At 44.4% G+C, this 14983-nt stretch overlaps 1 protein-coding gene across 2 annotated transcripts; it reads left to right on the top strand.

Moving 5' to 3' along the window:
- The first annotated feature begins 5242 nt into the window (after positions 1 to 5242).
- Positions 5243 to 14938, top strand: LOC133420080 (phospholipid scramblase 2-like). Of its 2 annotated transcripts, XR_009770576.1 has the most exons (8): positions 5243 to 5480; positions 9269 to 9546; positions 11532 to 11574; positions 11684 to 11904; positions 12275 to 12439; positions 12625 to 12786; positions 12891 to 12970; positions 13674 to 14938. XR_009770576.1 is itself a non-coding variant. In XM_061709648.1 (7 exons), the coding sequence occupies exons 1-7, from the start codon at positions 5468 to 5470 to the stop codon at positions 12918 to 12920; spliced, it is 912 nt and encodes a 303-aa protein (XP_061565632.1). In that variant the 5' UTR covers positions 5244 to 5467; the 3' UTR covers positions 12921 to 13655. The 2 variants fall into 2 exon arrangements, 1 of the variants encoding a protein (XP_061565632.1); XM_061709648.1 differs by lacking the exon at positions 13674 to 14938 and having other exon boundaries at positions 5244 to 5480; positions 12891 to 13655.
- Positions 14939 to 14983: the final 45 nt, after the last annotated feature.

Raw genomic sequence — 14983 nt, 5'->3', positions numbered from 1 at the left:
CCTGAACCCATGCAACTGGGTTGCACCAGTCTCTCCCCAGAGGAAAAGGAACGACGCCGACAGGCTAACCTCTGCCTATACTGTGGTCGGGCCGGCCATTTCATCCCTCGCTGTCCGGTAAAAGCCAGGGCTCACCAGTAGGGGGGGGCATACTGTTGAGCCAAACTTCTCCTAAGACTGTCCCCCATCAAAGACATGTGTTTCATGCCAGTTTCCTCCTCTCTGACAGGTCTCATCCCTTAGCTACATTCATTGACTCTGTGGCCGACGCCAACATCATTGATGAGGAGCTAGCACTTCAGTTGGGGATAGAACGCATTCCCCTGCCTCGTCCGGTCCCGCTCGCGCCCTCGATGGACACCTCCTGGGAACTGTCTCCCATCAGACCATCCTGGTACCCATGCTACTTTCAGGCAACCACCATGAGACTGTTCAATTCAATGTTCTGTCTTCTCCCCACATTCCTCTGATTCTGGGGTACCCCTGGCTCCGCCGTCATAACCCCCACATTGACTGGGCTGCGGGGACCATACTGGGGTGGAGCCCTTCCTGTCACCAGATCTGCTTGAGACACGCCGGCCTTCCCCAGCACTCAGCCTGCTCCAGAACCACGCCTACCCTGACCGGGGTTCCCTCCGAATACCATGACTTTCAAGGGGTGTTCAGCAAGGCCAAGGCCACATCCCTGCCTCCTCATCGCCCATATGACTGTGCCATTGATCTTCAGCCTGGCACCACGCCACCCATGGGCCGCCTCTATTCTCTGTCCCGCCCTGAAAGGGAGGCTATGGAAGCCTACATTAATGACTCTCTGGCAGTAAGCATCATCCGGCCCTCTTATTCTCCTGCGGGGGAAGGCTTCTTCTTTGTTGAAAAGAAAGACAAGACACTGAGGCCATGCATTGATTATCGGGGCCTCAACGACATCACCATCAAGAATCGCTACCCACTCCCCCTCGTCTCTTCAGCCTTTGAGCTCATCCAGGGGGCCACCATCTTCACCAAGCTAGACCTCGCAACGCCTACCATCTGGTCCGCATCCGGGAAGGTGATGATTAGAAGACTGCCTTCAACACCCCCACCGGCCACTACGAATACCTGGTGATGCCCTTCGGTCTCACAAACGCCCCTGCCGTCTTCCAAGCCCTGGTTAATGACGTGCCTCGAGACATGCTCGACCGCTTTGTATTCGTATACTTGGACGACATTCTTATCTTCTCCGAGTCCCATGAGGAGCATGTCAATCATGTTCAGGTGGTTCTCCAGCGCCTCCTCGAGAACTCCCTCTTCGTCAAAGCCGAGAAATGTGAGTTTCACGCCTCATCTGTCTCCTTCTTGGGTTACATTGTGGGTCCGGGAAGCCTGCAGATGGACCCATCCAAGGTCTCGGCAGTCACGTCATGGCCCATCCCGGACTCCCGCAAGCACCTGCAATGTTTCCTGGGGTTCGCCAATTTCTACCGCCGCTTCATCCGCAACTACAGCACCGTTGCCGCCCCCCTCACAGCCCTCACATCTACCAAGGTGCCTTTCCGCTGGACCCCTGCGGGTGACGAGGCCTTCCAGACCCTCAAGGCACGCTTCTCGTCGGCGCCCATCCTTCAGGTTCCTGACCCTGCCCGCCAGTACGTCGTGGAAGTAGATGCCGCCGATATCGGCGTGGGAGCCATCCTGTCTCAGCGGGCCGCTTCGGATCAGAAGCTCCATCCCTGTTCCTTCTTCTCCTGACGACCTGGAGGAGTGGCGCCATTGGCTGGAGGGGACCCGACTACCGTTCCTTGTGTGGACCGATCACAAAAATTTGGAGTACATCCGGACCGCCAAGAGACTAAACTCCTGCCAGGGCCGCTGGTCCCTCTTATTCACCCGGTTCAACTTCTCCCTCTCCTATCGCCCCGGATCCTGGAATGTCAAGCCTGATGCTTTGTCGCGGCAGTCCCTGTGGGAGGGGGAGTGTAGGGAAGAGGCCGACTCCTTCCTTCCTTCCCCCTGTGTGATTGCTTCACTGACCTCGGAGGTGGAGGAGAGAGTGAGAGCTGCGGTGGAAAACCAATCTGGTCCCAGCGCCTGTCCCCCTAACCGTCTGTTTGTTCCTCCAGTTCTGAGATCGGATGTCCTCCAGTGGGCTCACGCCTCCAAGCTTTCCTGTCATCCTGGGATCCGGAGGACTTGCAATGTTCTGAAGCAACGCTTCTGGTGGGCCACGCTGGAGGAGGACACTCGCGAGTACATCAATGCCTGTCCTGTCTGTAACCAAAACAAGCCCTCTCATCAGTCCCCTGCTGGGCTTCTGCATCCGCTCCCAGTGCCTCAGCATCCGTAGTCCCACATCTCCCTGGACTTTGTCACTGGTCTTCCCTCTTCTGGTGGTAACACTGTCATTCTCACAGTTGTTGACCGGTCCAGCAAGATGGCACACTTCATTCCTCTTCCCAAACTCCCCTCTGCCGAGGAGACTTCTCAGCTGGTCCTGCTCCACATCTTCCGTCTCCATGTTCTTCCCATAGATGTGGTCTCTGACCGGGGTCCGCAGTTCACCTCCATCTTCTGGCGGGAGTTCTACACTTAGCTTGGGGCCTCCGTTAGCCTGTCCTCTGGGTTTCACCCCCAATCCAATGGCCAAACGGAGCGCATGAACCAGGAAATGGAGACAGCACTACGCTGTGTGGTGTAATGGAACCACTCTTCTTGGTCCCAGCAACTCCTGTGGGTCGAGTACGCCCACAACTCCCTCATCAGCTCAGCCACCGGTCTCTCCCCCTTTCAATGCTGCTACGGGTACCAACCACCACTCTTCCCGGCACTTGAGGGAGAGATCACCTGCCCCTCCGTCCAGGCCTTCATCCGTCGCTGTCGCCGCACCTGGACCCAAGCTCGAGCAGCCCTTCTCCGAGCCTCGGACCGCTACTGCTTGTTGGCCAACCGGCGCCGACCTACCAGATTGGCCAGAAGGTCTGGCTCTCCACCCGGGATCTCCCTCTCTGGGTGGAATCTAAGAAGTTGGCTCCCAGGTTCATCGGCCCTTTCCCCATCTTGAAGGTCATTAACCCCGCCACAGTGAGACTTCAACTCCCCCGGACCATGCGCATCCACCCCACCTTCCATGTCTCTCAGGTCAAGCCAGTTTTGGGGAGCCCACTGGTGCTCCCCACTCCTCCTCCCCCACCTCCTCCTCGTCTCATCGATGGAGGACCAGCATACACTGTTCATCGCCTGCTGCGCTCCCCCCGTCGTGGCTGGGGGCTCCAATACCTCGTTAACTGGGAAGGCTATGGTCCGGAGGAGAGGTCATGGGTCCCTGCTGGTCACATCCTCTGCCCTCGTCTCATCGCAGATTTCCATCGGGAACACCTTGACCTACCCTCCAGGTCAACCTCCTCTGCTAGGGCTACTCATCCTGGGCCATCGGTCCCTTCCATGCCGGTCGTCTCGGAGGTGGAGGGGGTCTCTTCCTCCTCCGAGGACTCATCCTCGGACAACGAGAGTTCCCTCCCCCTGACCCCCTCCGCTCACCCAGCTGAGGTGATGGACTGGTCTGGCTCTGAAGAGTATTAGGCCCTTCTCCTGGCCCCCTTCTCCCACCCAGCTTGGTGTTGCTTTTTGGGACGTCAGGAGCCGTCCCTTCAGGGGGGGTTCTGTCATGGTCAGTCCTCCGCTCTGATCTGCCTTCAGTACTTTTCCACTCCCCTCTCTCGTGCTCACCCCATCTGCCAGCCACGCCCACCTCGTCACTCACTCCACTCACCTGCTCTCCCAGTTGCAGCTTCTCAGCAATCAAGAAGCTATATAAGCTCCACTATCCTCACTAACCTGCCATCCAGCAGCGATTGATTTAAGACGATATAAAGAATTTTTTATTCCAGCTGTTACTGTGTAGTTACAGCATAATAGATATTATTTTTAGGACTGTGAACAATCAACCTACATCAAAATAAATTGCTGTTTCAAGCCTCTGACATTCATTCAGGGTCCTTACAGGAACGCCAAAGTGATTTAAACTCTGTAGACGTATAGACATTGTATGAAAATGACAGACGTCTCCATCTGGTTGTCCACTTCCTTCTTAGAAGTCCAATAGTGATACAATACTGCTGTCGTACTGTCTCAAATATGGTTGTGCTGCACCATTTCCATGGAAGCAGAGGCCATGAACGCACCTCCTTTTGTTTCCATTATCATTGCTGACGGCAAAGCATATTCTGCTTCAACTCTGCTTCACTTTATATTGTTTTCAGTTTTTGGACCCTAAAGTAAAGCTGTAGTTTTTTTCTCCTACTTTGCAATTGTATTATATTTTGTTGTAGTGATTTCTGGAAGGTTTTGAAAATGTTGCATATTCCAAAATATAATATGTTTTATGATAGTAAAGAAAAGGCTGGTGTTTATTTTGTATCTATATTTTAATGTCTTGGCATTTTGTAATGGAATATAACATTAAAAAAAGATAAAAAAAAGTGTGTGACACAATGAGTAACTTTAATATGACTTTTTTTTATATTTTTTTACTTACATTTTAGTAAGAAAAAATAAGTAAAAATTTAGACTCTTCTGTAACTTCTGTATCCTGAAATTTCATCTCATCTCTAAGGTTAATAAAACAATGGAGATGATTTAGGAACAATTTGAAAACGATATCAATCACCGGAGAAGAATTGGATGTGGAGTATAATAAATACTCCACCTGGGCAAGAGACTGATCAGACAACAGTGATTGTATATATATATATTTCTTTAATCTTGACTGCCCTCTTGTGGTTGTTTCTGGTACCGCGTCTGCCAGATGAAACGCCGCCCACTTGTAACTGCATTGCATAACTCAGATCCTGTCTTGAAGGAGGAGGAAAGGTCCGCCAGTAGGCGTGGCCATAGCAACAGCAGTAACGACATTGGTTGAGAAAGAAACGACAAGACGCATCTTTCACTCCGTCGATCGTCTTTTCCTCATCATTTACTTCACTTGGTTATACTTTCACTGCTGTCGGGACATTTGCAAAGAAGGTGAGATTTCTGTACATCATTGTGGTAAGCAGGAGCTAATGAGGAGTTACACCCCACACTGAAGGATTTGCTTGCATGCGGAAGATTTTTTTATTTTTTCTCATGTGGAGGATTTTGATTTAGAAATTGTTCTTTAAATAAAAACAAAACAAAGTTTCTTTGAGCTTGCAGTAGGATCGGACTGTACTTGAGTCCATCATATACTTTTACACTTTTAGCAGCCTGGGTGAAATAAAGTGGTAAAAGTAATGATCATAGCTTTAGATTTGATAAAACATCTTTGTTTTAGCATATTTGAAATCTTCGTTTTGTTTAATTTTTTTTTTCATCCCTCTGGCTGGTATCACAAACCTCTTCTCCTTCCCTCCCCTCTTCCTCTCGGCTCTCAGAGAAAGTTTCCCAGAGAAAACCAGGGAGTGATACGGGAAGTGTGACGTCGTCTTTCTCCATCTAAAGCCGCCTCCCCATAATGTCCGCTCCTGGTAAGTGACTTAAAGTTACTGAAAACATGTCTCATTTTCTTATTAAAAACTGCACTTTTCTGTTTATTCTTCAAAGCTTCTCTGCTCATGACCTAAAAAAAAAAAAAAAAAACCATGCTGATGCTTTTGTCGTTATTGTGTAATGATAAGGATCTTGTTTTTCATGATTGTGCGACTTCAGGATTTTCTTAATGTACAAAAGGGGCTTTTAAAAAGTATTTTGCTTCCAGATTATGTAAACCGATTTTAAATTGTAGTTTGTGGGATTTAACGTGTTGGTTTAAGGTCACTGTTGAGCTTCAGCTGAAAGGCACGGCCAGAAACCTCTGAAATCAGTCACTGATCTTAGGTTTCTGTTTCATGAAAATGAAACAGAACAGGTAGATACCTGCGTGTGTGGCATTTGATCACTTCCTGTTACAAGTAGATGTGATGTGTGCGTGAGAGGATGTTAAACCCACAACCCAATTCAATCTCTCATTTATTTATTTTTTAAATAACTGACAAGAAGAAAATGACCGAAAAAAAATCTGATTTCAGAAGTTTTAACTAAAGAATCCTCACTCATCATCCAGCACTTTTGATGAACCTGGGATGGGAGATGAGCATTCTTGGTGATAATCTTAGCTGAGTAAACGGTGTGAGCAGAAAAGGGAAGATATCTGATTTACAAAGAAGTTTTAAGGTGAAATACTTCAAAACACTTCTTTTTTATTGTTGAATATAATGCATCCATGCTGCTAAAAGAAAAACTGAATTTAAAGTAGCAATGCTGCTCTCACCTGGAGATTAAAAACTTTCTCATGAGTGGAGTTGGTTGTGCTCAGTCAGAACAAGATCTTTAGATGTGATCCTTAGAAACCACAGTAAAGGCTGTGGTGTTGTGCTACTTGCTCATCTGTACATATGTTTTTGCTCACATTGTGGCTCTGCTGACTATTGGTTTGGTTGCGCTCAGATAAAAAATCACACACGCACACTTATGTTATGTAATCATGATTACTGCCATCTTCAGTGAGCAACCTTAGTTTTGTCTTCCAGGACTTTTGCATTGCTGTTGCAAAAGTCAGAAGGGATGAGGAGGGGCGTAACGTCTCCCTCCTCAAAACAGTTCCTGCAGGAATCCCTATGAAGGGAGCTAAAGCTCCGGTGCTTACTGGTTCTTCTGTGTAGCCTTTAGACCTGGAAACCCCCAGGAACCGGAAGGCAAAACCAAATCATGTAGTGCAGCAGCTATAAAAACTTAAATAGATCACTATGCAAAGCCATTCTGCCATTCCTGCTCTGAGGGAAGAATCTGATTAAAAAAAGCAGCCCCAACTACCAAAGAACCAAACCTAAGAAACAGTTATGTAAATAGGACTACTGAACCCATCACTAATGGTTAAAAGAAAAACAAACTTTAACTTCTCACCAAAACATGGTAAATAAGTGACACGCAGGCAAAAACACACAAATCTCCCAGCAATAAATGAAAGACAGCGTAGCGCGTTCTTCTAAGAATATGAAGGTCAGTGGTTCGAGCCCGAGTGTCCCACCAAAATGGCCCACCAAATGCGTCCTTGGGCAAGACGCTGAACTTGCTCCCGGTTGTCAGATCAGTGCCGTTGCATGGCAGCTCCGACGACAACCAGTGTGTATATGGGTGAATGTCTGCAGTGTGAAGTGCTTTGATGCTGTAGGAGTACTGCTGGAAAGCCCAATACAAGTGTAAGCCATTTACCAAAGTAAACAGAAAAAGTCACTCGTTACTCAGTCAAAAGTAACGAGTAGTAAGGCAAGGCAAGGCAAGTTTATTTGTATAGCACAATTCAACACAAGGTAATTCAAAGTGCTTTACATCAACATTAAAAGCGGCAAGACACAATTAAAACATAAATAAAAAATAAAAGGAAATAAAATGATAAGAAAAGAGTTAAAATAATAAAAAGCACAAGTTGTTAAAAAGTAAGGGCAGTAGAGTACAGCAGGTACATCTCATTCTTAAAATGGCAAGAATTATGTTTCTATACGGTCAAAACGTACCAAGACCCGGTCAAATACAGTATTACAAAAGTAATCTGTAACAATTCGTACGGTGAATTTAAACCAATTTGAAAATTCTCTGGCACAATGCCTGTTCCCAGGTCTTATTTCACACAACTGACGAGAATTACGTTTCTATACGGTCAAAACGTACAAAGACCGGGTCAAATACAGTATTACAAAGTAATCTGTGCCGATTCGTACGGTGAATCAAACCAATTTGACAATTCTACGTCACAATGCCTGCATTCAGGGCTTATCCATAACTTTGCGCAGTTTTAAAAAAGTATTTAATTTAAGAGTATGCTTAAATAACAAATAAAATGATAAGAAAATAGGTAAAATAATAAAAAGCATAAGTTGTTAAAAAAATAAGGGCTTCACTTTGCTTGGTTCTTGTTCTTCGGAACCACAACAAACCAGATCCAGATGAAGCTCAGGGGTCTGGGAGCTTCATAGGAACTAACAGATCAACCATGTATTTTGGTCCAAGACCATTCAGGTCTTTGTAGACCAGCAGTAAGATTTTAAACTCTGTCCTTTGACTCACTGGAAGCCAGTGTAGTGATTTCATGACCGGTGTAATATGGTCCAGTTTCCTGGTGTAATATGGTCCAGTTTCCTGGTGTAATATGGTCCAGTTTCCTGGTGTTTGTAAGGATTTTGGCGGCAGCATATTGAATCAGCTGCAGCTGCCTGATTGATTTCTTGTTAAGGCCTGTAAAGATGCCATTGCAATAATCCAACCTACTGAAAATGAATGCATGAATGAGTATTTTCCATGTCTTGTTTAGACAGAAACCCCTTAATTCTAGCGTGGGAATAGGCAGATTTAGTGATAAACTTTAGATGGCTGTTGAAGTTCAGGTCTGAGTCAATAATTACACCCAGATTTCTGGCTTGATTTGTAGCTGTCAATGACATGGAGCCAAGGTGAGCGCTGATCTTTTCCCTTTCATTTTTAGGATCACCTCTGTCTTTTCTGCATTTAGCCGGAGAAAATTCTGACACATCCACTCATTGATTTGGTGAATACAGTTACAGTTAGAGACCCAGAACTTTATTACATAAACAATGGCAGGTAAAAACTCCCTTAGTGGGAGAAAAACCTTAAGCCAAACAGTGGCAATAAAAAACTCCCTCTTTAGCTGGGAAGAAACCTTTTTTCTTTTTTTTAAATATTTTTATCCCGGTTTTTTCCCCCATTATATCACCCAGTGTTCCTACCTAAGCTACAGTCCTGGGCATTGCCATCCTCTACCAACCCCGGGGGGCCCTGCACTGAGCTCAGGTCTCCTCCTTAACCTGAGGAGTGAACAGGCCGCATCTTTTCACCAGACAGGGTGGGGTTTCTCCGGCCGGACGTAGCGCGTGGAAGGATCACGTTATTCCGGCCGGATCCTCCCCACCCCATCTGGCGCCCCTGTTGGCCAGAGGGGGCATATATAGCCCAGGACTGTGTGCAAGTTTTTGTGAGGATAGCTCACATTGCTACCCAAGGGAACACGGGGAGAACATGCAAACTCCACACAGAAAGGCCCTTTCACCAACCCCACCCAGGGTGTGGGCACTGAAGTCATGGGGGTCCCCTTTAAGGTTGAATGTGACTTGTCTGTAATGAATCTTTCTCTCACACCTGCAGTGACCTTTGCATGTTGTTTTTATACATTTTAAATTTCAAGATGCATCATTTCTTTTCATATAAACACAGTTACTGTATTAATCTGTAAAAGGTGAGCAGATGTCATTGCTTCTTTCTTCAGGTTACCCGGGTTCTACCCACCAGCCACCCTACCAGATGTCTCAGCACGGTGGCAAGTCCGCACCTCCATGTCCCGATCCTGCAGGGGGCTACGGAGACCCCAGTCAAGCCCCTCCACCAGGGTTTGGCAAGGGCTACAATCAGGGTCCTCCTGGTCCTGTCATGTATCAGCCGGGTCATGGGCCAGAGTATGGAGACCCGCATGGTGGGATATCCCCGGCCCCCGCCGCTGGGGCTGTCGCTGTCGGGGTCCCACCCGGGCTCGAGTATCTCACACAGGTAGGTTGTGAATGGAAAGTAGTCATGTGAATTAACTCAATGCATCTCTGGCAGTGTTGTTCACATCCTAGTGACAGCCTGACATGTCTCTACACATGTATATGTTACACGTTGAACGTATGCTGTTGCTGTAAAATAATCAGAAACATAAGTAATACCGATTTAATAAAGTTAATTTTGTCCATGGCTTTACAATTTAACTTGCTGATTCTTTTTGTCGGACAAGAATATTTAGGTTTCTAAATACCTGACATGTTTGGGCGATTACTTCCGCCTTCATCAGTCACCAAAGGCGGCACTTCAATCAGAGGTGACTCTGATGAAGGCGGAAGTAATCGCTGAAACATGTCAGGTATTTAAAAACATAAATATTCTTTTCCGATGAAAGTAATCAGAAAGTTAGACAGGTTTGTTGTTGTTTAGGTGTACAGACTACTCCAACTGGTTTTTAGTAATATATCCCTGTTTGAGACCAACGCATATATTTTTTTCAACATGATTTGGTCATCTCGCGACCGCAAGGTTGAGAATGGCTGAGAATGGCTGGCCTTATGCAAAATCATATCGCTCGCAAATAGTGATGTTAATGTCTATTGCTATTAAACATTAGTAAAAACTTTGTTTTATAGAAACAAACAGACAAAAAAAAACAACGAAATATGTAAGGCCAACCTCGAGAAACAACTCAAAGTTAAAGCTACACAAAACAAACATGTAAGCATGATTTAAGTTACTGTTAAAAGATACACTTCTCTGTTTTTAACTAGATAGCTAATTTGCTATTCACACAAATCTCTTTGATAATCATGAGCCTACCAGGCAAGCCATGATGCACCATACCTTTATGGCGGCATTTTTCTCCTATTCCTCTTTCTTCCTTTTTCTTTTCTCTGCCCCAGATGGATGTGTCCTTTTTTCCGACATTATTTCGCCTGACCACCAGTGTTTTGGATCTGCCTTGAGCATGTCGGGAGGCGGGCCCGGCGTTACGCTTTTTTTTTTTTTTGGCAGCACCGGTGCAGGAAGCATTAGCTCCAGAGGCATTAATAATTATCACTAGGTCTACATCAGCAGCAGCACTCTGTTGAAATGGTGTTGTTGTACAACAATATATCTTTGATCAAATAGAAATTGCGATTATTACATGGAAAAAATAAATTACTTTATTTTTGTTTAATTGCTCTTGGGCGCCCTCTAGTGGCCTTGGAGCTCTAAAACGGCGCTCATGCCTTGGGCCGGCTGTGGTTTTGCTGTTCTGTGTCCTGTCTAACTAGTAATGACAGTGCTGGTTTAACTTAGTTTTTCTCGGGATGATAACAATTAAATGCATTTAAATCATCTTTTTCCTTTTAATGACCATTGCCGTTCATTTAGCTTAATAATGTAGGACATGGGTAAAGGTTATATTTCTGTTAGAATCTTCCTTCCTTCCTCGTATCAGGCAACTCCCTAAAATATTATTTTAAGTATGTGCTCACTCGTGAAAAGGAACCATGGCATTGTTTTTTAATTTTTAATGTTCCCTTATGTCGAGCTGAAATAAAACATCACATGTGTTTGTCCTAGAAAACAATTAAATAATCTGGCTTCCGTTTATCATTATTCAAACTGATTTACTGCAACTGATTTACTTTTTTAAAACCATTTTTACAAGCAAAACAAAGTATGACCTCTGTTCTTGGAATTCGCAAAGTTTATGTCCTGTATTGTTCTTGTGAAAACAATCTGGAGGTTTTTAAACAGCACCAAATCACAATACATTTAAGTTGCTTTTATAGCTCAAAGCGAATAACTCAGGCAGAGGAGAAGAAATGTGTGCATACAGTACATTGATAGTGGCGAGGTGGCCTGTGGTTTTATGTAAATATATGACATACTTCTTTGCATTATCTTACATGTAAAATGTCTACACAGTTTATCACATGGGAAACAAGATTATTATGTTCTGAAGTGTTAAACGGGACTTTTTCCTTATGTGGTTTCAGATCGACCAGATCCTGATCCATCAAAAACTTGAGCTCGTGGAAGGTAAAACCGATCTCTCTTTCACTGGTCGTTGCATCATCACAAGGAAGTGTCCCACATGTCTGCTGAACTGTTGTGATTCAACTTTTCCTCCCTTTTCAACCATCCCCAGTATTCACTGGCTTCGAGACAAACAACCAGTACGAGATAAAGAACAGCCTCGGGCAAAGCATCTACAAGGCCAAGGAGATAAACGACTGCTGCACGAGGAACTGCTGCGGCGCTCTGCGCCCCTTCGAAATGAAAATCAAGGACACCATGGACAGGGAGGTCATCCACCTCATCCGGCCTTTACGCTGCGCGCTTTGCTGTTGTCCCTGCTGCCTGCAAGAGGTCTGAATCTTTCCACTTGTGTGTGTTTGCTTATAAATGAGGGTGATTGTTTCCAAAGTTGTTAATGGCTTCATATTGATTCATCACACCTAAACCAACAAGGTTTAACTGAATACTCCAAGCCCCTACTCTCACATACTGCAGCTCCATGTTCACCTCTCAGACAGGAACCATGTGAGATGCGTTACCTTTGTTACGAGGTTTCACAATGGAGCAGTTAAAGTCTCAGCTCACATTCCTGCTGTCGAGTGGGACGAACTCCATCACCTCGTGATGCTTTATTTATAGTTGTTGTTTGTCAGGTCAAGAAAACGTCCTAATTGTGTGTGGCATTTTGGTGCATGTCTAAGTTTAAGCATGTGATTTACAGATGGAGGTCCAGGCACCACCGGGCATCACCATAGGGTACATCACACAGGACTGGCACTTATGTTCTCTGCCAAAGTTTTCCATCCTCGGACCAAACAGGGAGACCCTGATGAAACTGGAGGGGCCTTGCGTCGTCTGCAACTGCTGTGCTGACGTCAACTTTGAGGTGCACACAGAAATCTGAGGAAATGGGCACAAACAATAATTGGACTTTTTTATTTTTGGCAGAACTTCACAGTGTCAGAGCATATTTTTAACATCTAGTTTTCCACCTCCTTCTTAGAAGTCCAATAGTGACACGATGATTGACTATTTGTGATGAACACCAGTGTTTCTTTTGATTATTTTCAGCTGAAGGGGAAAGATGGCGAGGAAACCATCGGTCGCATAAGCAAGCAGTGGGGCGGCCTTATGAAGGAAGTCTTCACCGACACCGATAACTTTGGCATCCAGTTCCCACTGGACTTGGACGTGAAGATGAAAGCTGTCCTCATGGGCGCCTGTTTCCTGATTGTAAGTCCCAGATCTTAGTGACAAGAACTGGTCGTGCTGTGGGATAATTAACTCTCAGTGGCTCTTTCTTTCTTTAATTTGACATTTTTTGTGCTGCTCTGTAGGATTTCATGTTCTTCCAGAAAGACTCATAGGCCAACCAGCGCTGCTCTGTGCTTTCGAAGCCGACGACAAAGAAGAAGAGGTGAAGCAAATGCACGGCCACAAGGGTCCTCTCATATTATTCTCTGTCTGTACTTTATTTTTACACTTGTTCAGTGCCAGTCCCACGATCCATTTGTAGAGAAGTGGACATTCTGAGCTAATCAACTCTTGATTAGGTTGAATAGTTTGGGATGTTATATCAAATCTAACAGGAGATACTCTTGTTCTTTAAACTCCACACCGTCCACAGATGTTTGATCAGCTTTGAAGTGAAATTCGCCGTGACCTTGAATGTTTGTTTTTGTTCCCCTGCCCACATGTTAAAAATATCCTCTGACACTGATATTTTTTGGGGGGGAGGTAAAAAATGCACCCCACTGCAATGCCATGTCAGTTGTTTATTTTTAGGTTGCACACAAAACCACTTATAGACATGTATGTATCTGTACACTGTTAAACTAGAAAAATACAAAAATTAAGGTAACAATCATATCACACATTTTTATTGATGTGTATTTTATAATTTGTTGTAATTTCATTTCCACACTAATTTAGTGGAAATGAAATGAAACATTCCACCTCTATGGTGTCAGATTGATGTCCCAGGGGTTGAACGAACTTTATCTCAAACTATGAAATTCAAATGTTCCTTTTTATTTAAAGAAAACAATGAATATTTATTTATTTTTTGAATTTGTAATTTTGTTAATTTATAGTCATTTTTTTGGCTTTTCCCTTTTTAGGAGTCACCACCATGGATTTTTATGTTCTGCATATTGAAGTGACATAAGACCACTATCTGCAACGAGGTACAGGACCAGCACTGCCAGAGACCTACAAAATCACCTCCTGCCGGCCCCTGGTGTGAATGTCTCTGACCAAACAACCAAACCTAGTGTCCTCTAGTGGGCCTTGTGTGCACTGGGACATCATACTGGGACATTATGTTTCTGCCAATACTCCAGACTACCCGCTTGAGTTGCTGCAGTGACATTTCAGGAAAATGAATTATTTTGATTTACATGGTGTTGAATTCAACCCTCTGATCTGGCATCCTTTCATTCCTAACACATCACCCTGTCCATATCAGTAGAGATATCCATTATTATTATATTATTAAATGTATTTCAGCACTGAGTTGTAACACAAGAAGACATCTTGTCATGAACCCAGTGGCATGACAGTTTCTGGCTCCCTAATTCTCCTCCCCACCTGCCCTGCTTCTGCAATGAACCACCTGGTCTGAATCCGCTCATCACTCACCTGCACATATACCCAGGCTTCACCTTCAGTCCCTGCCATCCAGCAGCGATTGATTTAAGATGATATAAAGAATGTTTTACTCCAACTGTTACTGTGTAGTTACAGCATAATAGCTATTATTGTTAGCACTGTTGGCAATCAACCTACATCAAAATAAATTGCTGTTACAAGCCTCTGACAACATTCAGGGTCCTTACAGGAACGCCAAAGTGGTTTAAACTTTGTAAATGTATAGACATTGTATGGAAATGACAGACGTCTCCATCTGGTTGTCCACCTCCTTCTTAGAAGTCCAAAAGTGATACAAAACTGCTGTCCTAATGTCTCAAATATGGATGTGCTGCACCATTTCCATGGAAGCAGAGGCCATGAACGCACCTCCTTTTGTTTCCATTATCATTGCTGACGGCAAAGCATATTCTGCTTCAACTCTGAACTGCTTCACTTTATATTGTTTTCAGTTTTTGTACCCTAAAGTAAAACTGTAGCTTTTTTCTCCTGCTTTGCATTTGTTTTCTGTTTTATTGAAGTGTTTTCTAGAAAGTTTTGAAAATGTTGCATTTTCCAAAATATTATGTATTTTATGATAGTAAAGGAAAGGCTGGTGTTTTTTTTACCTATTTTTTCATGTCTGGGCATTTTGTAATGGAATTTTTTTTTTTAAAGTGTATGACACAATGAGTAACCGACTTTTGTTATAACTGTTTACTTACAATTTAGTAAGAATAAAATAAGTAAAAATGTAGACTCTTCTGTAACTTCTATATCCTGAAATCTCATCTCATCTCTA

Source organism: Cololabis saira, chromosome 20 (genome assembly GCF_033807715.1).
Source record: "Cololabis saira isolate AMF1-May2022 chromosome 20, fColSai1.1, whole genome shotgun sequence".
Classification (NCBI taxonomy): domain Eukaryota; kingdom Metazoa; phylum Chordata; class Actinopteri; order Beloniformes; family Belonidae; genus Cololabis; species Cololabis saira.
The sequence above is the reverse complement of the archived record's forward strand: the minus strand, read 5'-3'. Positions and strand labels throughout refer to the sequence as shown.

Excerpts from the sequence above, each read along its gene's own strand:
- LOC133420080 (XM_061709648.1), top strand. Across the intron at positions 11,575-11,683 it reads AAAACTTGAGCTCGTGGAAG|TATTCACTGGCTTCGAGACA; the intron begins GTAAAACCGATC and ends AACCATCCCCAG. Across the intron at positions 11,905-12,274 it reads GTCCCTGCTGCCTGCAAGAG|ATGGAGGTCCAGGCACCACC; the intron begins GTCTGAATCTTT and ends TGTGATTTACAG.